At 37.6% G+C, this 23,605-nt stretch overlaps 2 protein-coding genes across 4 annotated transcripts in view; one reads left to right on the plus strand and one right to left on the minus strand.

Moving 5' to 3' along the window:
- LOC109227617 (photosynthetic NDH subunit of lumenal location 4, chloroplastic) overlaps positions 1-9,460 on the plus strand; it is a 13,320-nt gene extending 3,860 nt beyond the window's left edge. Inside the window, exon 6 of one of the 3 annotated variants that reach the window (XM_019392818.1) lies at positions 9,087-9,460. The gene's annotated coding sequence lies outside the window, so the exon portion shown is untranslated. Of the gene's footprint in view, positions 1-7,168; positions 7,513-7,536; positions 7,765-9,086 lie in introns of those variants that run through there. The other 2 variants (XM_019392820.1, XM_019392826.1) reach the window with 2 other exon arrangements.
- LOC109227639 (heavy metal-associated isoprenylated plant protein 23) lies at positions 12,282-13,876 on the minus strand. The gene is made up of 2 exons (XM_019392841.1): positions 13,375-13,876; positions 12,282-12,948 (listed from the first exon to the last, which is right to left on the minus strand). Exons 1-2 carry the CDS (start codon positions 13,529-13,531, stop codon positions 12,644-12,646), a joined length of 462 nt encoding a protein of 153 aa, XP_019248386.1. The 5' UTR covers positions 13,532-13,876; the 3' UTR covers positions 12,282-12,643.

A 23,605-nucleotide genomic window follows, 5' to 3' on the forward strand; every position in this document is an offset into this window, starting at 1 on the left:
CGCTCGTACCCTACCTATACCCTTAACCCCCCCCCCCCCCCCCCCCCAAAAGAAAAAAAAAAAGAAAAAAGAAGAAAGTAAATTAAATGAAAAGAGAAAAAGTGCATGTACCTTCATGAGTATCATATGGTTAAACAAGGAAACAGGTTGAAAAGGTTGTTAGGACCTATCAAATGAAGCTATCGGAATGATTTGTTGTTCCTTCTATAATCTAACATATACACCTTCTATCCAATTTAACTGTTTCCAACACTTTGCAAAACACATCTCCGAAAATACTTGTTTATGCAGGTTTTAAGTTCATAATTTCCAGGTTTACCCTGTCCCTTGTTTCATTCTAATAACCGATCTGACCATGACTTGAAATCAATATTCTTTCTCCTGAACTCCGGCTAGCTTTGTAACATTTGGTCAAGAAAGAGACTAAAGTAAAATTCTGCTCCAGCTGGCTTTCTGACATTTGTTAAAGATTTTGAATGAAGTATTAGATAAGTTGTCTGTAATAAGTTCAATGGAAATGTAGAACAATGTGTTATAGTTTCTGTTAGTTTGGTAGTTAAATAGTAGTAAATAACCCTAATCCCATATGTATTAGGAGTAGGACATGTATTATATATATATAGAGCTCATTGTATCATTGTCATATATGTGAATAATATATTTTACCGTGCATTCTCACATGGTATCAGAGCGGCAGTGAGAAAACATCCGGGAAAGAAAACCCAGCCGAAAAAACTCGTCATGCTTCAATTCCGGCGACCTTTTTAGGGCTGTTTTTCGTCAAACCAATTTCCATCGGTGTTGTGCAAAAACCAACACCACCACAAGGTCCCCCAACCTTCGGCGACCAAACCCCAACAAACACCTCCGGCGGCCGACATCTCACGCGCCTCCAGGCGCCGATCAGAGAGGTTCTTTTCCGGCGAGATCTACTCCACGCGCCGGCGCGTGGAGCACTTTTCGGCCACTTTTTGACGAAATTTCTTCGGAGCAGTTGGATCGCCCTCAAATACCAAGCCTACCCATAATTTTATTTTTTAATTCCGACCACCTTGAGTTTTTTCCGGCGACTACACTGATTTTTCCCGGCAGCTACAGTAATTTTCTGGCAAAAACAGTGTCTCCTTCGTCTGTTTCAGCGAGTTTTCAATTGATTCTTTCTATTATTTAGTGATAATTTTATAGACCTCTCTTCAATCCAACGATGTCTTTGGGAGATGATGCTTTCAGGTCTAAAAAACCCAACTCTGGCAGTTCCGGTGTTATGATTACCTCAGAACCTTTAATGGGACCTTCAAACTACTTAGCTTGGGATTCGTCTGTTGAGTTGTGGTGTAAAGGTCAAGGTGTTCAAGATCGTTTAATCAGGAAGTCTAGCGAAGGAGATGAAAAAGCCAAAGCACTTTGGGAGAAGATCGATGCTCCATTATGCAGTATTCTGTGGCGATCTATTGATTCCAAGTTGATGCCCTTGTTTCATCCATTCCAGATATGTTATTTGGTTTGGGAAAAGGCTCGCACTTTATACACTAATGACATATCTCGTTTCTATGATGTGATATCGCGGATGACAAATTTAAAGAAACATGAATTAGATATGTCTACTTACTTGGGACAAGTACAGGCAGTCATGGAGGAATTTGAAAAGTTGATGCCGGTTTCTGCTAGTGTTGAAAAGCAACAAAAGCAGCGACAAAAGCTGTTTTGCTTGGACTTCCTAATGATCTTGACTCAGTACGCAATCAGATTTTGGCTAGTCCGACTGTCCCTACAGTTGGTGAATTATTCTCTTGATTACTTTGCCTTGCTGCAGCACCAAGTCACCCAGTGATCTCATCACAGACACTTGACTCGTCTGTTCTCGCATCCCAGACAGTGGACAATCGGGCATCTCAAACTATGGAGAATAGACGAGGAGGAGGTCGTTTTGGAAGATCTAGACCCAAGTGCTCTTATTATCATAAACTTGGACACACTCGTGACGTGTGCTAGTCTTTACATGGTCGTCCACCCAAAAATGCTTATGTTGCTCAGACCGAGACTACAGGTAACCAGAGATTTTCTTTATCTGAAGGGGAATATAATGAGTTCCTTCAGTATCGATCAAGTAAGCAGACATCTCCACAAGTAGCCTCTGTTGCTCAGACTGATACTTCTGTACTGGTAATTCTTTTGCTTGTATTTCCCAGTCTAGTACTCTTGGACCATGGGTCGTGGACTCAGGCGCTTCTGATCATATCTCTAGTAATAAATCCCTTATGTCAAATATTGTATATTTTACCGTCTCTTCCCACTATTGCTTTAGCCAATGGGTCTCAAACTAAAGCACAGGGAGTTGGACAAGCTAATCCCCTACCTTCTGTCACTCTAGATTCCGTTCTTTATGTCCCTGGTTGTCCTTTTAGTCTTGCATTTGTTAGTCATTTGACTCGTGCCCTCCATTGTGGTATATATTTTATCGATGATTCTTTTGTTATGCAGGACCGCAGTACGGGACAGGCGATTGGAACAAGGCTTGAATCAGAAGGCCTTTACTACCTTAACTTACTCAATTCCTCCTAAGGCATGTCTAGTTACAGATCCTCCAGACCTAATTCACAGACGTTTAGGACATCCAAGATTATCCAAGCTTCAGAAGACGGTGCCTAGTTTGTCTAGTTTATCTACATTAGATTGTGAGTCGTGTCAGCTCGGGAAACATACCCGAGCCTCCTTTTCTCGTAGTATTGAGAGTCATGCAGAGTCTGAATTTTCTTTAGTTCATTGTGATATATGAGGTCCTACTAGAGTCAGTTCAACCTTGGGATTTCGTTATTCTGTTAGTTTCATTGATGATTATTCAAGATGTACCAGGGTTGTGAAAAACGCTCGCTTAAAGCGAGAAGCGAAGCGAAGCGACCCCGTACCCGCTTCTGCTATATGAAGTGACTCAGGTTGACAAAAGCGTGCGCTTCCCACTAAAAAGCGAGAAGCGACGAAGCGAAGCGAATCGAGCAAAGTGTGCGCTTCTTTGTTTTAAACAGCTGCCAGCCTATTTAATTAAAAAAGAAGGGTGTTCAATGTTCTTTTATTAAAACATAACTAGCAGCAACAGCAACTAGGGTTCCCTTTTCAACTTCAATAGAGATTCAGCAGCAACAAGTATGTGATGATTTCTTTCTTTCTTCTTCTTCTTATTTTCTTCTTCTTCTTTTTCTTTTATTTTCACTGTTTCAACGTCCAAATAGCAGGGAAATGCTAGCGAATTTTTTTTTTAACCTTCGGTTCTTCTTTCTAAGTCTTCTTCTCTCCGCTGAAATGCTGCCCAGTTCTTCTTTCATTGTTTTTGTGCTGCCCAGTTTTTAACAGAATGGTATATTGCCCTTCCTCTTATTTTAATATTTTTTTAAAATTCCGCTTCACTTAAAAAAAGTGAGTGCTTCGCTTCTCGCTTTAAGCGAAATGGGGGTTGTCGCTTTTCCTCGCTTCACGCTCTTCACAACACTGAGATGTACTTGGATTTTCTTAATGAAAGATCGTTCTGAGTTGTTTTCTATATTCCAAAATTTTTGTGCTGAAATCAAAAATCAATTTGGTGTTTCTATTCGCACTTTTCGCAGTGATAATGCCTTAGAATATTTATCCTCTCAATTTCGGCAATTTATGACTTCTCAAAGAATTATTTATCAGACCTCTTGTCCTTATACCCCTCAGCAAAATGAGGTTGCAGAGAGAAAGAATAGGCACCTCATTGAGACTGCTCGCACACTTCTCATTGAATCTCATGTTCTGTTGCTTTTTTTTGGGCGATGCAGTTCTCACAACTTGTTATTTAGTTAATCGGATGCCTTTATCTCTCATCAAGAATCACATTCCGTATTCAGTATTGTTTCCCCAGTCACCCTTATACTCTCTTCTCCCTCGTGTTTTTGGGAGCACTTGTTTCGTTCATAACTTAGCCCCTGGGAAAGATAAGTTAGCTCCTCGTGCTCTCAAGTGTATCTTCCTTGGTTATTCTCGTGTTCAGAAGGGAAATCGTTGTTACTCACCTGATCTTTGTAGGTACCTTATGTCAGCTGACGTCACATTTTTTGAATCTAAACCTTTCTTTACGTCTTCTGATCACCTTTATATATCTGAGGTCTTACCTATACGACCTTTGAGAAGTTTACTATAGCTCCTCCTTCACCTTCCGCCACAGAAGTCTTACCCATTTCAACCGTTGGGGAGTCTAGTGTGGCTCCTCCTAGATCCCCAGCCACAGGAACACCACTCTCGACTTATCATCGTCGTTCGCGCCCAGCATCAGGCCCAGCTAATTCACGTCCTGCACCTGACCCTGCTCCTACTGCGGGCTTGTCTCTTCCTAGTACACCGATTGCACTTCGGAAAGGTATACGGACCACACTTAATCCTAATCCTCATTACGTCGGTTTAAGTTATCATCGTCTGTCATCACCCTATTATGTTTTTATATCTTCTTTGTCCTCTGTTTCCATCTCTAAGTCTACATGTGAAGCATTGTCCCATCCAGGATGGCGACAGCCTACGATTGACGAGATGTCTGCTTTACATACGAGTGGTACTTGGGAGCTCGTTCCTCTTCCTTCAGGTAAATCTACTGTTGGTTGTCGTTGGGTGTATGCAGTCAAGGTTGGTCCGGATGGCAAGGTTGATCGTCTTAAGGCCCGTCTTGTTGCCAAGGGATATACGCAGATATTTGGGCTCGATTACAGTGATACCTTCTCTCCCGTGGCTAAGAAGCATTGGTCTGCCTTTTTCTATCCATGGCTGTTGTTCGCTATTGGCCTCTCTATTAGCTGGACATTAAGAATGCATTTTTACACGGTGACCTTGAGGATGAAGTTTATATGGAGCAACCACCTGGGTTGTTGCTCTGGGGGAGTCTCGTGGCCTTGTATGTCGCTTGCGCCGGTCACTTTATGGTCTAAAGCAGTCTCCTCGAGCCTGGTTTGGTAAGTTCAGTACAGTTATCTAGGAGTTTGGCATGACTCGGAGTGAAGCTGATCACTCTATGTTTTATCGGCATTCTGCCTCGAGTCTCTGTATTTATCCGGTGGTCTATGTTGACGATATTGTTATTACCGGCAATGATCAGGATGATATTAGTAAATTGAAGCAACATCTCTTTCAACACTTTCAGACTAATGATCTGGGCAAACTAAAGTATTTTCTGGGTGTTGAGGTCGCTCAGTCTCGCTCAGGTATTGTGATATCACAACGGAAGTATACCTTAGACATTCTTGAGGAGACAGGAATGATAGGTTGTAGACCGATTGACACTCCGATGGATCCGAATTCTAAACTTCTGCCAGGACAGGGGGAGGCGCTTAGCGATCCTGCAAGATATAGGCGGCTGGTTGGTAAATTAAATTATCTTACAGTGACTAGACCTGACATTTCCTTTCCTGTAAGCGTTGTAAGTCAGTTTATGGATTCTCCCTGTGATAGTCATTGGGATGCAGTTGTCCACATTCTTCGGTATATAAAATCGGCTCCAGGCAAAGGGTTATTGTTTGAGGATCGAGGCCATGAGCAGATCGTTCGATACTCAGATGCTAATTGGGCAGGATCACCTTCTGACAGACGTTCTACGTCTAGATATTGTGTTTTAGCAGGAGGCAATTTGGTGTCTTGGAAGAGCAAGAAACAAAATGTAGTTGCTTGATCTAGTGCAGAAGTAGAATATCGAGCAATGGCTATGGCAACATGTGAGCTAATTTGGATCAAACAATTGCTTAAGGAGTTGAAATTTGGTGAATTAGCCAGATGGAACTTGTGTGCGATAATCAAGCCGCCCTTCATATTGCATCAAGTCAGGTGCTCTATGAGAGGACTAAACACATTGAGATTGATTGTCACTTCGTCAGAGAAAAGATACTCTTAGGAGATATTGCTACAAAATTTGTGAAGTTGAATGATCGGCTTGCTGATATTTTCACCAAGTCCCTCACTGGTCTCGTATTAGTTATATATGTAACAAGCTCGGTACATATGATTTATATGCACCAGCTTGAGGGGGAGGGGAGTGTTAGTTTGGTAGTTAAATAGTAGTAAATAACCCTAATCCCATATGTATTAGGAGTAGGACATGTATATTATATATATAGGGGTCATTGTATCATTGTCATATATGTGAATAATATATTTTACCGTGCATTCTCACAGTTCCTGTTTACCACTTCTTTTTATCAGTAAAAGGTAAATTTTATGAATAAAGTTAGTGCCGATACCAAGCTAAAGTATAAAATATTGCTTAGAAGGAATCCTTCCAAGATCCAAAGAAGTCCAACATTACAGTAGTATCAGTAGCAAAATCAGCATTACACAGTATTTTTGTACTCTGGATACATCTAGTTTTCAACAGTGAAGAATTCTCTTCCTTCCCCTCAAAACATCTACGGTTTCTCTCAAGCCAAATGCTCTATGCAAAGCGGAATGGCCTTCCAGTTCTTCTTTGTCTCCTTCCTCATTTTCTGGCTTTGAGAACTGCATAGGGCTTGCGTTACATTTGTTGGCATAACCCATTGGACTCCATAAAGGTTGAGAAACATGCACCAAACTTGGTGCCCAAAGATCATGCCACCATCTATCGAAAAGGTAAAAAGGAGATGTTAGGACATGCAATCTGCCTTGATTCTGTTGCAGTTGGGTCTATCTAGGACCTCTAAATGAAATGTTGACGCACAATATCCCATTGTAGTTAGTAAACAACAGATATGGCTTTCAAGGATTCAACATTTTAGTTTTATGTTGAATTTCTCCGAGTATTGGACTCGGCTATGCTGTAACATTTTGCATGTTGTGGCATCTGTAACGGAGATCATGGTGACTAGTTGACTACAGTGATAATAGCGATAAAAAATGTGGAGTGATTTTTAGTTTCCATTTGTGAAGCTAAGTACAGCAATTTTCAGTGACAAGTTGACATCCCAATGGCTCCCCTTCAGATACTGTCTCTAGAGCATATGAATCCATGCAATGATTAATGCATCAGTTCTGGTTATGTTTCAAGAATTCTTGAACGCTAACATGGTGATTAACTTTAAGAATGAATTCAGATTAGATACTTCCCAAAAATAATACTCATAATAATGAATTCAGGTCAGAAGTATAAGTGTTTGTCAAAAGCTGTTCCACAGTTTCTTTTGCCCCATTATTCATGTAGGGCTTTGTGCTGTGCTGCTGAAAGTTCCTTTTTGGGTGGAGATCTTTGAATTCTTAACTTTTGGCACCATAATTGGTTAGATCAAGGCAGCATTTATGGAAAATATACCCGGCGAAGCAACTATATTCATATTGTACTTACCGATTAAGAACGTTTTTCATTGGAATGGCATAGTAAGAGTGTTCCCTCTCATGCCATATTGTTTGAGCTACTTGAAATATGTGGGCTTACAGGGTAACCAGTTTTATTGTCCTGAAGGTTACATAGCTTACACTTGAAGATGTTGTGCAGAAAATATTGACTTCTCATTAGTTCAGTGATGTGGGGCTTGTTTAATGTACTGACATATTGTTGATCTCTTGACATAGGATCCACCCATAATTAGCTTGAAAGCAAAAGGTGGCAAATTCTTTATCTAAAGGGAACAAAAGTAACACATGGCTTTCACCAAAAAAGATGCAATTTACTGACATAGTGTGTATAATTGATCATTCTACTTTAAATAAAGTATATGCAAATTTGGTTTTCATGTTCAACATACTTGAATAACTATTTCATGTATATTTTGTGACTGATACAGTTGGAATTAAATATAACCCCTCCCCACCCCACCCCACCCCACATGTATATCAGCTCTCACATGCCTGTACTGTCTGCGTAGTGCTTACAAGCAAATATCATTGGCCTCAATGAAGCATCATGTACTATGGTTCATCCTTCACTATGCAACATGAAGTGAAAAATGGTCAGGGTTAGGGGTGACAAAATGGTTCAAAGAAACAGTTAACCACCCATATTATCCACTAAAAAATGGGTTGGATAATAAACTTTTTAAAAACGGGTCAAATATGGATAAGAACCATATTATCCATTTAGAAAATGGATAACCAATGAGTAACTAATGGATAACCAATGGGTCTAACTTTTACATTTGTAAAGCCTCAAATTGGGGGTTTCTCAAGTTAGGGAGACTAAAAATTCTCCCAAAAGTGATCATATACAAGAAGTCATGGATAATATGGGCAACCCATATTATCCGCCGGTTAACCCGTTTTTTATCCGTATTAAATATGGGTCGGGTCGGATAATTGATCCGTTTTTTCATTACCCGTTTTTGGCCCGAACCATATCCGACCCGACCCGACCCGCCCGTTTGCCACTCCTAGTCAGGGTCATCCATTTGGTCTCCTTTTTCTTTTATTTATAATAGTGGTGTCGGGACCAGCTTTTATTGGGCATGTGCTATTTTCACCAGCACAGGTACTACATAACTTTGGCCACCAAATGGGAAGAACCACCTACATTTTTTGTTCTATGATGAAATTTAAACACTGACCGGACATGATTTTCACCAACTTCATTGACCGTCATGCCATATCGTTGTGTGTATTCCATTTGGCCTCTTTTCCACTGTCACCTCTTCAGCAATATAATTGCAATGCTGAAGATCCTAGGTTGAAACTAGCTGAAATTATGATGTCATAGCTCAATCATGCATATGCTATAGTAGGAATTTTAGTAAAAATATTGTGACGTTCACGGTCCCACATCCACTATTTTGAAGTTGGGATAGAGTGTGAGGTACATGCACCCTCTACAATACAAATTGAACTGCGACTTGTGTGATGTTTCTGAATCTTGAGGTCGATTTGCTTATGTGAATCATCTTCATATGACGGTGTATTACTCCAAATACGTTCAACGCCATCAATATATGTATTTGTTTTGATATTTTATATATATCCTGTTATATATATCCTTGAAAGGAAAAAATTACTCCCATACCTGGGTTTAGCAAACTACATTAGTTGACTATACTTGGTGATAATCAAAATGTGAATTATTCATACGGATTAAGTGATAATAATTTATGTGAAGACATTTTGATGGGGTAGTAAGTTTTGACTTTATTTTGTAGCTTAAAGTTTGTGCTTATGCATGAGAGAGCTGTTTATGGAGAGCTATATGCAAGATACAAACAGAGGACCAAGTCTCTTTGCTAAAGGTGGATTCTTTTTGCTTTTACCTACTTTAGAAGTAGTAATTACTACTTCTCTTCTGCTTATGCCAAACCTTGCATATGATATTGTTGAAAGCAGTATGGCATTCAGAACCTCTATATTATGGATTCGCCGTAGAGGTTTGAGATTACTCAATGGACATGAGGATAATCTCAAACCTCAAAATAATACGTCTACATTTAGTTGCTCATATGTCACTTGATGAATACTCTTCTCTTGGTTAAAGAAAAAAAAACAAAGCAGAGTAGTTATAAAGTTTTTTCCATGATAAGGGACAGCTTTTACTTGTGGCCAACTATATTGGTGCGGACTAGCATCCATTTTAAATCCAATGTGCGAGACGTCGAAATTGGCTCATTAATTAGGGCAAACGTTTGCCACTAGCATGGACCACATTGGCACTATTTGAGGTGAATGTAGCCTTTTGGTTCCGTTCATCTGAAACTAAAAATTTTGACATGGAATATAGATAGATATCCTATAAAAATCACACAAATATTAGGACCTAAATTCATATTTTAATAATACAACAAGTTAAATGTAAAATTGAACTCATTAAGTTTAAATTCTGAATTCAATCGCCTATAACTATTTCTATCTCGCCGACTAACAGGAGGGATAGTAGAAAATTTATATTCAAATGAGACTAGAAATTTAAGGAAAAAACATCAATCATTTGAAAAATTAGGGAATGAATTATTGAGAGAAAAATTGCAGACCAAACTTGGATACTTGGTAGAAAGGTCACAATCTGATTGTTGTGACAAAAGTAAAGGGTTCTAATCGAGGGATTTTAAAGAGGAAAATTATGAGTCTTTTCATGATATATCTTTAATGAGATGTCTTTATATGCGATGATTTTTTTTTCATAAATGGTACTCCGTTAAAGGAAAAAGAAAAACAATAACAAAAATTGGACCCTACGATACTATTCACTTTGGAACTGTTTAGTTTGAATTATTTTATTTGATTTGAACTGTTTCACTCATTACGACTTTAGTTATTGTTACATGAATATTTATTTTTAGCTGCTAATAACAAATGCTTCTTCAAAACAATCTATAAAAACGGTATTTTGATAATAAAAACCAAACAAGTAAGATACATTTCGTGTTTGTACCTTTTGGATTATGCATTTGGTTTAGTAGAGAAATCATACATGATTTATCTTGCCAACGAACATAATTTATTTTTTTAACTCTTGCTAATTGATTGGATACCTAACTTTTTTCTTAAAGCAAGTACTAAATACGCATAGACAAAGACATTCCGAGTTTTATTTAGATTATTGAACTCAAATTTGAGAACAACAAGTTGTTAGGACATCCTAATCCATGTTTTAAAAAGTTTGAGAACATTTGTTTGAAATATTAATTTTTTGAACTTTTCTATGAAAAAGTAGAAGGTGTGACTTTAAAGGATTGTTTCTTGTCTTTGATCCGACATGATAGCTCCCTGCACGTAGGAATCAAATTAGGATTATCATGCATAACAATTATTACACCAACTATTTACAACAAGCCATGTTAATTTACTGTAGTTAAGTAATTTAATGAGATAGAGAATGCATATTAATTAAAATATGATCAAATTAATTGACATAGATATATATATTCATTAGTTTGGTACTCCCTCCGGTCCAAAATAAGTGATTTTTTGGCCTTTTTTTTGTGGTCCAAAATAAGTAATTTTTTCAGATTTCAAGAATGAATTAATTATTTTTTTCCTACATTGTCCTTGAAGTAAATGGTGTTGGAATATGTGTTAGGAGTGTTTATGTGAGATAGTAAAGGTTAATATGGTCAATTCCATTGCTAATTAATGCTAAAAGGTGGATTTCTTAATTTGCGTGAAAACATCCAAAAAATCACTTATTTTGGACGGAAGGGAGTATAAAACATCGGGCATGAGTAAATTTTTACCATAGTGAAATTCCATCCTTGATTCTTATCAACGCAGCAAGAGTTGGAAAATTGATAGTTGAACACATAAAATACAACAATTGAACATTGTCAAGTTTGACGTTTCTTCTTAAATTGTTAGAATCCCACAATGTCGATGAAGTGTATATTCTCCTGATATAGTCTTAGTTAAGTCGCTGAAAATCAGAAAACTATCACTTGTAGACATTTGATTTATTCACCTGTAGACATTTGATTTAAAAAAGAAAAGAAAAGATCAAAGGAGAAAGGAAAATGTCTACTCATTTTCTTGTATATTTAAAGTATTGTTTTCAATTTTTCTTATTTATTGCCATTCTCTATGCCATAGGGATAATAAATAGGGAAATTGACCATAAGAGACTAATAAAATTCCCAACTATTTTAGTAATTAAGTTACAAACTATGCCAACTTTAGGCTTCTTTTTTTTTTTTTTTTTTTTGTATATTAACTCTTGCATTTTCTTATTGAATTTGCTTTCTTTGGTGTTGGACCCAAAATTATTTGTACCAACAGTTTCCAGCAATAGGAAAGGGTCATGAACGTTAACAACCAGCTAATTTGGTGTAATATCAATGTTACAGTTGTGTACAACCAGCAGAGAGGAAACTCATCATCAAACATCATCCCAAGTAGAAAATCGAACTTTTATTCATAGGGCTCGTGTGGTTGACATAATTGTTAATTATGATGAGATTATATATAATATTTGGATTGTTTATTCCATGATTAATAATAAAGAGATTGTTATCCAGTGATTGATTATGAGAACATTATTATGCATAAAAAAGGAGTATTTTTTGTCTTTAAATTTTAATCTCTGCATTGGTAATCAAGCCTCGCATTAGTTTATAGGATAATTAATTTTTTCATGAAGCCAACCAAACGTTGTATTATCTTATATGTTGCAATTAATTAATCGAAGTCATAAATCAAAGACCCTAAATAGTACAATTTTTTTACATTATTAGTATATTTTAATCTATTGTATTAGTAGTCCATCTTATTTTTTAGGTTGCTAATTCCCTTTTTTTATGAACAATTACATATAATTATCTTTTAGATAATATAATAGTGAAATTTTTCTGTAATATATAATAAAAATTAAACTAAAAGAAAAAACAAACAAACAAGCAAAAGAGAATATAACATTCAAAATGACAATGTAGTATTCTTCTATTACTACAAGTAGTAGGTTTATTACAACCGCCCTCATTCTAAATTCCTAATTATTTTCTTGACTGCTTTTTCAGTACTCCAGACTTTACCAAAAACCCAACACCTACTCATTAACACCCATGCAACAACAACGGAAACCTTACCCCAATCTTGCGGAGGTAGAAAATTATTTATGATAGATACCCGGCTCATTAACACCCATGCAAAACTTACAATTACAGTAATTAACCTTTGGACCCAATCCCAAAACCCTGCAAACAAACTTGCAGTGCTCTAAACTTTTTGAATATTACTCCCATGATATAGCTGTCTTAAACTTGTTTGGAATTAATTATTACATGATGGAGCAGGCATTAGGGTTGTCATCACTAAACATGTTGATATAGGCAGGGTCGTCATATCTTGCAACTGTTGCAGTAGTTGAGTTGTTGTGATCAAGTCTTCTGACATAACCAGGTGGTGCTTTCTTGTCATAAGCTGCTGCAGCATAGGGCTGAGACACCAAATTGTAAGGGACATAAGGCCATATCTCTGCTTTCTTCCCTGTTGACTTTGCCTTCTTTAACACCTTGTTTGCTTCCACATATCCTGTTACTGTCACCTTCTGTTGTTTCCTGTTTATCTCCACAGACTTCACTCCTGCAAATATAACCAATCAGCTTTAATATACCTAAGTTGAAATTATTGGATATATCTCGTGTGCCAACAAATTCTCATATTGAAAGTTGATAAAAAAACCTGCTTATAAACTATAAGGAAAGTTTTAATGGTGTGAGACTTATTGAGAAGATTGTAGTTGAGTCATGATAACAGTATCAACCATGAAGGAAGCTACATGTCTTAAAGGGTGGTCAAAGACGAAAAGATTTTAGTACTAGTATATAACATATATTGAATACTTTTTGTTCAAAAATTTTTTCTTTTCACTTTTTTCGAAAATGCCTGACTTTGCCACTGATATCAGCATGTTAAAAGTATCTTTCGGCTAACTTAGCCGAACAAAGATGATAGTAATTGTTTGTAAATGGGAAAAAAGAAGATGATGAATGAAGTTATGGTACGTACCACTCAAGGAAGAAAGAGCTTTCTTGACTTTAAGTTCACAGCCATCACAATCCATTCTGACTTTGAGCTCCACTGTATTAAACTGCTTCTTCTTCTTTCTGGGCTTATCACTGCTCATGATATCAGAAATATACTCCAAAGTTCCTCCTAAACCCATTTTTCTTTATGCAAATTAAATATCTAAGAAACACAGCTTTAATTTAGAGGAAGAAAGTGAAAACCAGAGACTTTGAACCTTTTCTAAGGAAAGAAATTAAAGTGGGATAATTATGAGTTAATTTATACTTAAAAGATTTTGCTGAAATGGAAGACTTTGTAAGAAACTTCCCTTGGATTCTTTGCTTAAGGACAAAAGGGAGAAAGGAAAAAGGCTGCTCTCTCTACTAAAACTTTTCTTTTTCGCTTCCTTTGATGAGATGAGATCTTTCTTTACACAGACAGACAGGCCTACTTCTTTTTATAGGCGTTTACGTTTAAAAAGAGAGAAGGATGCATGGCCCCCCATTAGACAACACAAAATTAATAGTACTATGAGCTTGGTTTTAATAAGGAGTTTAGTACTTGACCTCAATCACTAAACAATACTCTTTCCTTTTGTAACATAAGATATTCAGGAGCGAAGAAAATATTAAATATTGTAATTAGCTATTAAGACATGAACGGTAATACTTAATGGGGAAGAAACTAAACAATTTGGGGTAAAAGAGAGAAGGTCAAAACTAAAGAGTCACACAGTTAAAAAAAAATTACTCCTTCCGTTCCAATTTATGTGAACCTGATTGATTGGGCACGGAGTTTAAGAAAAAAATGAAGACTTTTAGAATTTGTGGTCCTAAACAAGTCCAAATGGGCCCCAGAGTATTTGTGTGGTTATAAAAGCCTCTCATTAAGGGTAGAGTTGTAAGTTTAAACGAAATTGTTACCAAATTTAGAAATGGATCATTCTTTTTGGAACGGACCAAAAAAGAAATAGGTTCACATAAACTGGAACAGAGGGAGTAGCAGGTAGCCCCTAAAGGGTCGTTTGGATCATAGACAAATTATACATGAATTAGCAATGCAGACATTAATAATATACGAAAATTAATAATGTGATTATCTCTTGTTGGTGTTTGGTTTATTATACTAACATTGAGTATACAAAGTATCATCCAAATTATTTTTTAGTTTTTAAACTAAAAAATAATGAACTTATAATTGTCCTTTTGGTCCATATATAGCTTATATATATGGATTAGTTATTTCTCGTTGATAGTGGGATAAGAAAATATAACACTTGGTGTATACAATATATATATGGATTAATTATCTTACATTTGAAATCACAATCAAACAATATATTAACTCAATACAACAACAACAACAACAACAACAACAACAACAACCCAATAAAATTCTACTAGTGGGGTCTGGGAGAGTAGTGTGTACGCATACCTTACCCTTACCCCGAAAGAGTAGAGAGGCTTTTTCCAAAAAGACCCTTTGCTCAAGAAACAAAAAGACAAAAGGAGACAATATTAGTATCACCACATAAATCATAGGAAAAACAGGAACAACATAAAATCCAGAAGAAAGATGCAAAGCAAAAGCGATAGATAGTAAATAGGTCCTGCACTAAAAAGCGAAATTGTAAGACATACATTGCCACTAGCTATCTTAGACAAAAACCCTACCAGACTACTCTCACAAAGGTACGAAGTAAGGCAAGACTCAACTACCTCCTAACCTACAACCCTAATACTCGACCTCCACATCTTCCGATTAACTCAATACAAATTCTTATATAATGATTAATTGCCTTATACAGCATCACAAACGACCCCTAAGAGTGTGACTATATCAATAGTGTGTGTGTGGTTTTTTCTTTTTTATTTTTTTGTATCAAGAGTTAATACGAAGGAAACTACTGTATGAGAGACTTGTTAATTTGAAAAAATAGACCTTGGATGGAAGGTGCAAGAGTGTGGGCCACGTTAAAGAAAGAAAACCACCAATAATAGAGAGAGTAGCTTCTACGTGTTTCGACGAATATGCAGCCTTAACACGTGTCCATATCATAGCTATTTCTGTTTTTTTGGTTTCTCACCCGATGTCCGGTACCCGCATTGGAGCCCGATTATATCCGGATTCGCGCCGCGTAGGGCCCCTTTTGGGGGGAAGCGCTCCCTACTAAGGATTTTTTCATATCCAGGGCTCAAACTCGAGACCTCTGATTAAGGAAGGAGCAGTCTCATCCACTGCACCACATCCTTTGGTGGTGCTATTTCTGTTGAATACAACCGTCAATATATGGGAAGACTAGAAGAGGGATCTGGTTTCAATTTTTTGTTTTTGATTGAAATAAAGGAGTTGATTTTGACGTGGGTGAGTTGTATTTGTGCTTTTATTTTGGGAGCCTAATGGCGCGTTTTCTATGCTTAAAGAAATTACTTTACCAAAGACGCTTGAAGCGCATCGGGTATTTTTCTAAAAAAGGCAAGATTAGATAGGAAATTTAAGGGGGGGAAAATTTGGTACAAAACAAATATTAATAATTTATGTGATTATAAATTATTCTTTAATGACAAATAAATCAAAAAGAAATATTCTTTTTAAATATAAAAATACAATATTTTTTTAAACAAACTAAAAAAGAAATAGTGTCACAAAAATTGAAACAAATTGAGTAATTTGAAATCGTATCACGAGTTTAGGTTCCAATATCCAAGATATTTGTATAAGCCTAATGTTTATTCCACTTTGTTTTAATCTCAGAAGAGTGAGTGGGCACACTTTTTGCTACCTTCGAATAATGTTAATCAGATAAGTAGCATGTTTCGCCAAATTTCTTTTTGCCAGAAGTATTTTTATTTTAGGCAAATATATTTTTTTCTCAAAATTAAGGTCTTTAGCCAAACTTTTAGAAGGAATTGAGTAGAAGCTGAAACAATTTTTGAAAAACAGAAAAAAGTAATTTTTCCCTAAAGTACTTTTGAGAAAAATATACTTTAAAAATATTTTTTAAAAATTTGATCAAACATTAATTGCTGCTCAAAAAATATTATTCAAATTAATTAACCAAACACAAAATGCTACTCGCCAGTTGCCAAAGTACTTTAAATTATCTTCCATTCAAGAATTCAATCTTCTGCTAAGACAGTAATGTAGAAAACTATGAGACATGTTTTGCTGCAAGTTATAGCTGGAAGAAAGCTGCCTTCTTCCAAAAGTAGAGTTAGATCTAGTGGCGGAGCCAGGATTCTTATTAAGGGGGAGCTAAAATATACAGAAATAAACCCACCAAAAAATCAAGGGGTGTCAATATATAGTAATATATATATATATATATATATATACATATTCCTTTAAAAATTACCTAACTACACTATAATTTTCCGACGAAGAGTTGTCAACCGACACCCCTTCAGTGCATGTGGCTCCGCCACTGGTTAGATCAACAATCCTAATTATTCATAACTTGAAGCTTCTCAGTTCCCTCCTCGTACTTAAATTAATCCAATACTTGGTTTCTCACAATGAAATTTTTCTTAATAAATTCTTTATCAATTTTCTCTTTTCATTTTCGTTAGTGTGTTAAATATTTTGATTGAAAAAGACAGTAGGGTTCTAGGGTTACATGCATTGTCTCCTAACAAACATTTAGCTGGAAATCTCCATACAGGGTTCTGTTGACCACAACATCCTCTTTGACCGTATTAATATAATTTCAAATTTTTGTAGTATGTTTTTTTTTTAATTTTTTTCTGGTTCTGAGAAGTCTCCTTAAAATTTGCAAAGAAGTACAATTGTGAGTACTTGTAATTATCTCTTAAATAATTTTGGGCGAAAAATATTTTTTCACGGTAAGAATATAAATGTTAAACTATTGTGATAAAGATTTACTTTTCTTGATATAAATGTATAGAGTATTTTAAGAGAAGTTGACAATTATAAAACACACCGTTTAATTTGTTTGGTTGTCGATTTGTGTAATTATCTTTTAACAAGGACCATTAATCAACTTACATATAAGACAACCAATATATGATTATTATAGTGGTTAAATCCAAAGTAGTCATATATTATATTAAACTCATCTTTATCAACTTTCCTGTAATATGAATAGTTTATGAATATTTGTTTCATGACGTACGTTCCACTGATGGAAAGACCTGCATTAAAACTGATTTTTATTATTAAATACCTTAATATGTTTAACCATCAAACTGTTGAGACGTAAATCCTTTTCTGAAAATGAGAAAAGTCAATTAGGCAACTCCTCAAAAATATCATCTTCAACCACTTTTTTAAGGAGCCCATTGGAAATTGATTGACAATGATTTTCAATATTTTAAAAACAAGTTGTGCTTTAATTGGATAAATTACACTTATCTTCCTTGGTTTGTCAATAATTACAAAGAGCTCACTTGTAATTCCAAGATTTCACAGTTGCATAAAGCACCAAAAATATTTGCACATATTATAAACCTTAATATTTTCCTTCTGATCTTTGAATATTTTATCTCCTAATCTTGCTTTAGTTACTAATAGGATTTATTCATAAGACGCGACAGTATACCTTTTACTACAGAAGTAAACAATTGAACTCATGACGCTACGTTGTGAGATGGATAAATGGATTCCTATCTCTTTATGGGCTACATGCCCTTCTTGTACCCCTTTCAACAAGGGTTAACGTGGTCCCTTACTCGTTTGGCACGAGGGATAAAGGATAACAATTCCTGGATCAAATTTAAGATAATTAAGTTTATCCCATATTTGGTTGGGATAAAATCGCGGTATAGTTAATTCCGAGATTAGTTATTCCGGGATTGTAATGTTATTTTTATCCCTATGGGAAGGTGGAATAGTAATTTCGGAATAACTAATCCCGGGATAATTAATCCTAGGATAACTTATTTTCCAACCAAACGATCAATTTTATTCCAAGCGTTAGGATATGATAGGATAGGATATGAATACTTCGATTTGGCTTTTCAATTTTCGAATTTAAGAAAATTCAATCTATATCCAATTCAACTAAGGTCGGATTAATTTGATTTTTTTAAAGTTCGATTACAGGATAAATCGGTTTGGTTATTTTCTATTTTCAATTTTAAGTGTCCTTCTAAGTGATTTAGGAAATTTCAATACAATAGGAATTTGTTAGCCACTGAAACGATAGTTCAGCTATCTTCTTCGACACCATATCTCAAGTTGCATGGCAAAAAGTAATGATCAAATTAATGCGAATATGCAATGAGGCAGTGGCAGTATGGTGGTTCATATCAGTAGAAACTAGAAAAGAAGATGCGATGTACTTAGTCTCAAACCATATTCTTCTTTTAAGTGAAGTGCATTTTTGGTTTATAGACTTGCACTGGACTAATGTACAAAGTGGTAAGCCTGGTAGGGCTAGCTAGGTGAACAAACTATATATAACGACATATAATTATAATTATAACGTATAAAAAAAATCGAATTTTCAATATAAAGTGTCTCAAATTATTTACTCCGAAATTCGGAATTTTCAAAGAGTAAATTCAGGATCCAAACCATTATTTGATAACCCAAATAAGAAATTTAATATTTTCAATTTGGATTTCAACTTTACCCAAATTATGGCCACCCTAAGGGTGAAGTACACAAATAACCCTTAAAGTGGATGATCTTGAATTTTTATCTCAGCTTGCTTCATGGGCAGAATTTCAAGTTTAATTAGTGTTGTTCCTCGCTTGCTCCATGAGCAACACTTTAACGTTTATCTTGAAGTTTTGCTCATACGACAAGCGGGAATCAAATAAAGACCAGCCTAATAAAATATCATATTTTTGGCCACCCTACACTCTAATTTGTGTTGTAACATCACAGCCAGAGGCGGGCCTGTGCTATACCGAGAGGGATCACCTGCAACCGTATAGCTCGACAAGAATTTTATGTATATATGTATGTCTTTAGAAGATACACATATTAGTAGTAGACACCCTATATACAAAGCAGATTTGGGTTTAATCCAAAAGTACACCTCGATCTTCAAATTCTAAATCCGCTTCTGCTCACAACCACTAAACTCTTGGAAAGAATTTACTCATAGAATTAACCAACAAAAATATGAAAAAAATTAAAATATTCACCGACTTTTTTTATATTATTAGTAAGATGAGAACCCTTGAATACAACTTAGTATCGTATATACATGGTAGGTACTAGGAACAGAAAGGGAAAGGAAGATCACAAAGGACAAAGTAGCCAAAAGACCAAATGCAATGAGGTTAGATTATTTTAACAATTTAATGGTAAAACCTTTTATAAAATGAAAGTTGGAGCCCTAAAGCCAATCATGCACCCAAATTAGGCCCCCAATAATTCCTCTTTTTCACAAAATCATCCTTTTTCTTCATTGTCTTCTTTCGTATATGCCTATCCATATTCCAAAATACCACCAAACCCACCCATTTAATTGAAATAATTTATCAAATAAGTGTTGCTAGATTTGGTGATTGTCTTAACCTTTCTAAAAAGCTCATGCACACGTAGCTATAAATATAAATATGTGAACCAGATTTTGATACAAAAAATTTTGGGCAGTACCACTTGGAAATAATTTGATATGCCCTCTAGCACTTGTTATTTAACTAATGCTTCAGGACAAATCTTGCAGAAGAAAAAGGAAACATTGTAACGATCCGGCCGGTCGTTTTTGGAATTTACGTCCCGATACCATATTAACTGCTTCCCCCAAGTTTATTTATGCTATTTCGATTTACCGGATGTTCGGTTTTGAGTTTCGGAGAGTTTTGGGACACTTAGTCCCTAAATGAGAGCTTAAGTGTTGAAAAGTTGACTGTGGTCGGAACAGTGTGAAGACGGCCTCGGAATGGAAATCCGATGGTTCCGTTAGCTCCGTTAGCTGATTTCGTGTTTAGGGGCGTGGTCGGATTGTGTTGGGAGGTCCGTAGCTAATTTAGGCTTGAAATGCCGAAAGGTCGAATTTTGAAGTTTCCGGTTCGATAGTGAGATTTTGATCCGAGGGTCGGAATGGAATTCCGAGAGTTACAGTAGTTCCTTCATGTCATTTGGGATGTGTGTGCAAAATTTCAGGTCATTCGGACGTGGTTTGGTTGGGTTTTTGATCAAAAGCAGAATTCGGAGGATGTTAGAAACTTAGGCTTGAATCCGATGTGTTTTGGTTATTTTGATGTTGTTTGGAGTGTTTTGAAGATTGGTACAAGTTTGAATAAGGTATTAGGTGATGTTTGTGCTTTTGGTTGAGGTCCCGGGGGCCTCGGGGTGATTTCGGATGGTTAACGGGGAGTTGAGGAAATGTAGCAGCTGCTGTATTTTTTTTTGCTGCTTCTGGTATTTTCGCATCTGTGGTTTGGGGACTGCAGATGCGGCGCCGCAGAAGCGGCTAAGGAGACCGCAGAAGCGGATATTTGCCTTTCCTTCAGGTTCCGCAGATGCGGAAGGAATACCGCAGAAGCGGTGGCGCATCTGCGAAAGGGTAATCGCAGATGAGGATTTCTGGTCAATTAATGAAAGTCGCAGATGCGACTAAGTCTCCGCAGAAGCGGGACCGCAGATGCGGTCCCAGGGTCCGCAAATGCAGAATTAGCTGGGCAGAACATATAAATAGTTGCCTTCGCGAAATTGAGCCATTCTTTCACCATTTTCATCCGGGTTTGAAGCTTTTAGAGAGATTTTTTAGGAAAACAAAGGGGAATCACTTGGAGGTAACGTCCTTGACTTCATAACTCGTTTTTATGTGATTAAAGACCTAATTAGTGATGAGAAATTTGGGGAAAATGGGTAATTAGAGCTTGAGTTTAAGAGGCCTTTAAATGAGGATTTGAGGGGTCATTTGGACTCCGATTTTAGTGTTCTTGTTATGTTTAGACTCGTGAGAGTACGAGGTTTCTGAAAATGTAAATTTTATCCGATTTCGAGATGTGGGCCTGAGGGGCATTTTGGTCATTTGGTCTCGAGAGAGGGTATTCAGGTGGATCCGGAGAAAGTGGAGGCCGTGCAGAGTTGTCCCAAACCATCCTCAGCTACACAGATCCGTAGTTTTCTTGGCTTGGCGGGTTATTACCGTCGGTTTGTTCAGGGGTTTTCATGTATTGCAGCACATATGACCAGACTGACCCAGAAGGGTGCTCCGTTCCAGTGGATGGAAGAGTGCGAGGAGAGCTTTCAGAAGCTCAAGACACCCCTGAGTACAACCCCAATTTTGATATTGCCTACTGGTTCGGGGTCTTATACTGTCTATTGTGATGCCCGGAGAGTTGGCCTTGGAGCGGTATTGATGCAGGACGGTAGGGTGATTGCCTACGCGTCCAGACACTTGAAGATACATGAGAAAAATTATCCTGTCCATGATCTTGAGTTAGCTGCCGTTGTTCATGCCTTGAAGATATGGCGTGATTACTTGTATGGTGTGCCTTGTGAGATATATACTGATCACCGGAGTTTGCAGCATCTGTTCAAGCAGAAGGACCTTAATTTGCATCAGAGGAGATGGCTAGAGCTGCTGAAGGATTATGACATCACTATCTTATATCACCCGGGCAAGGCCAATGTGGTGGTCGATGCTTTGAGCCGCCGAGCAGAGAGTTTGGAGAGTTTGGCTTATTTACCAGCAGCAGAGAGGCCTATGGCGATGGATGTTCAGGCCCTAGCCAGCCAGTTTGTGAGATTGGATCTTTCGGAGCCTAGTCGGGTTCTAGCTTGTGTGGTCTCTCGGTCTTCCTTGTTCGATCGTATCCGGGAGCGTCATTTTGATGACCCTCATTTGCTTGTCCTCAAGGACAAAGTGTTGCATGGCGATGCTCGAGATGTGACTATTGGTGCTGACGGAGTACTGAAGATGCAGGGTCGAGTTTGTGTACCCAATTTTGATGGGCTTCAAGAGTTGATTCTAGAGGAGGCCCATAGTTCGCGGTATTCCATTCATCCGGGTGCCGCGAAGATGTATCAGGATTTGAGGCAGCACTACTGGTGGAGGCGGATGAAGAAGGATATAGTTGGGTTTGTAGCTCGGTGCCTTAATTGTCAGCAGGTGAAGTATGAGCACCAGAGACCGAGTGGATTGTTTTAGCAGATAGAGATCCCGGAGTGGAAGTGGGAGCGGATCACCATGGACTTCGTATCTGGGCTCCCACGGACTTTGAGGAAGTTCGATGCCATTTGGGTTATTGTGGATCGGCTGACCAAGTCCGCGCATTTCATCAATGTCTGTACTACCTATTCCTCGGAGCGATTGGCGGAGATTTATATCCGAGAGATTGTCCGTCTGCATGGTATTCCAGTTTCCATCATTTCAGACAGAGGTAAGTTCACATCGCGATTCTGGAGAGCCGTACAGCAGGAGTTGGGTACTCGGGTGGAGTTGAGCACATCATTTCACCCTCAGACGAACGGACAGTCCGAGCGCACTATTCAGATTCTTGAGGATATGCTCCGTGCGTGTGTGATTGAGTTTGGAGGTTCCTGGGATCAGTTCTTGCCATTGGCGGAGTTTTCCCACAACAACAGCTATCAGTCTAGCATTCAGATGGCACCGTACGAGGCCTTTTATGGTAGTGATGTAGATCCCCGGTGGGTTGGTTCGAGCCAGGTGAGGCCAGATTATTGGGCACAGACTTGGTTCAGGATGCTTTGGAGAGAGTCAAGGTGAATCAGGATAGACTCCGTACAGCCCAGTCCAGACAGAAGAGTTACGCGGACCGGAAGGTTCGTGATGTTTTCTATATGGTTGGAGAGCGGGTTCTGCTTCGGGTTTCGCCTATGAAGGGCGTTATGAGATTTGGGAAGAAGGGGAAGTTGAGTCCGAGGTTCATTGGCCCTTTTGAGATATTGAGACGTGTTGGGGAGGTTGCTTACGAGCTTGCCTTACCTCCCAGCTTGGCAGGAGTTCATCCGGTATTTCATGTTTTGATGCTCCGGAGGTATCACGGTGATCCCTCGCACGTGTCGGATTTCAGCTCAGTGCAGTTGGAGAAGGATCTAGTTTATGTTGAGAAGCCAGTGGCAATATTGGACAGGCAGGTTAGGAAGCTAAGGTCAAAGAACATTGCATCAGTGAAGGTTCAGTGGCGGGGTCTGCCGGTCGAGGAGGCGACCTGGGAGACCGAGAAGGATATGCGCATCTACTACCCTCATCTTTTCACTACTTCAGGTATGTCTTTGTGCTCGTTCGAGGACGGACGAATGTTTAAGTGTGGGAGGATGTAACGACCCGGCCTTTCGTTTT

The sequence above is a fragment of the Nicotiana attenuata genome, chromosome 1 (genome assembly GCF_001879085.1).
Source record: "Nicotiana attenuata strain UT chromosome 1, NIATTr2, whole genome shotgun sequence".
NCBI lineage: Eukaryota > Viridiplantae > Streptophyta > Magnoliopsida > Solanales > Solanaceae > Nicotiana > Nicotiana attenuata.

Bases quoted from the DNA above. Each gene is read 5' to 3' on its own strand.
- LOC109227639 (XM_019392841.1), bottom strand. From the start codon at position 13,531: ATGGGTTTAGGAGGAACTTTGGAGTATATTTCTGATATCATGAGCAGT. The intron at 12,949-13,374 runs GTACGTACCATA...TTATATTTGCAG, and splicing joins AGCTCTTTCTTCCTTGAGTG to GAGTGAAGTCTGTGGAGATA.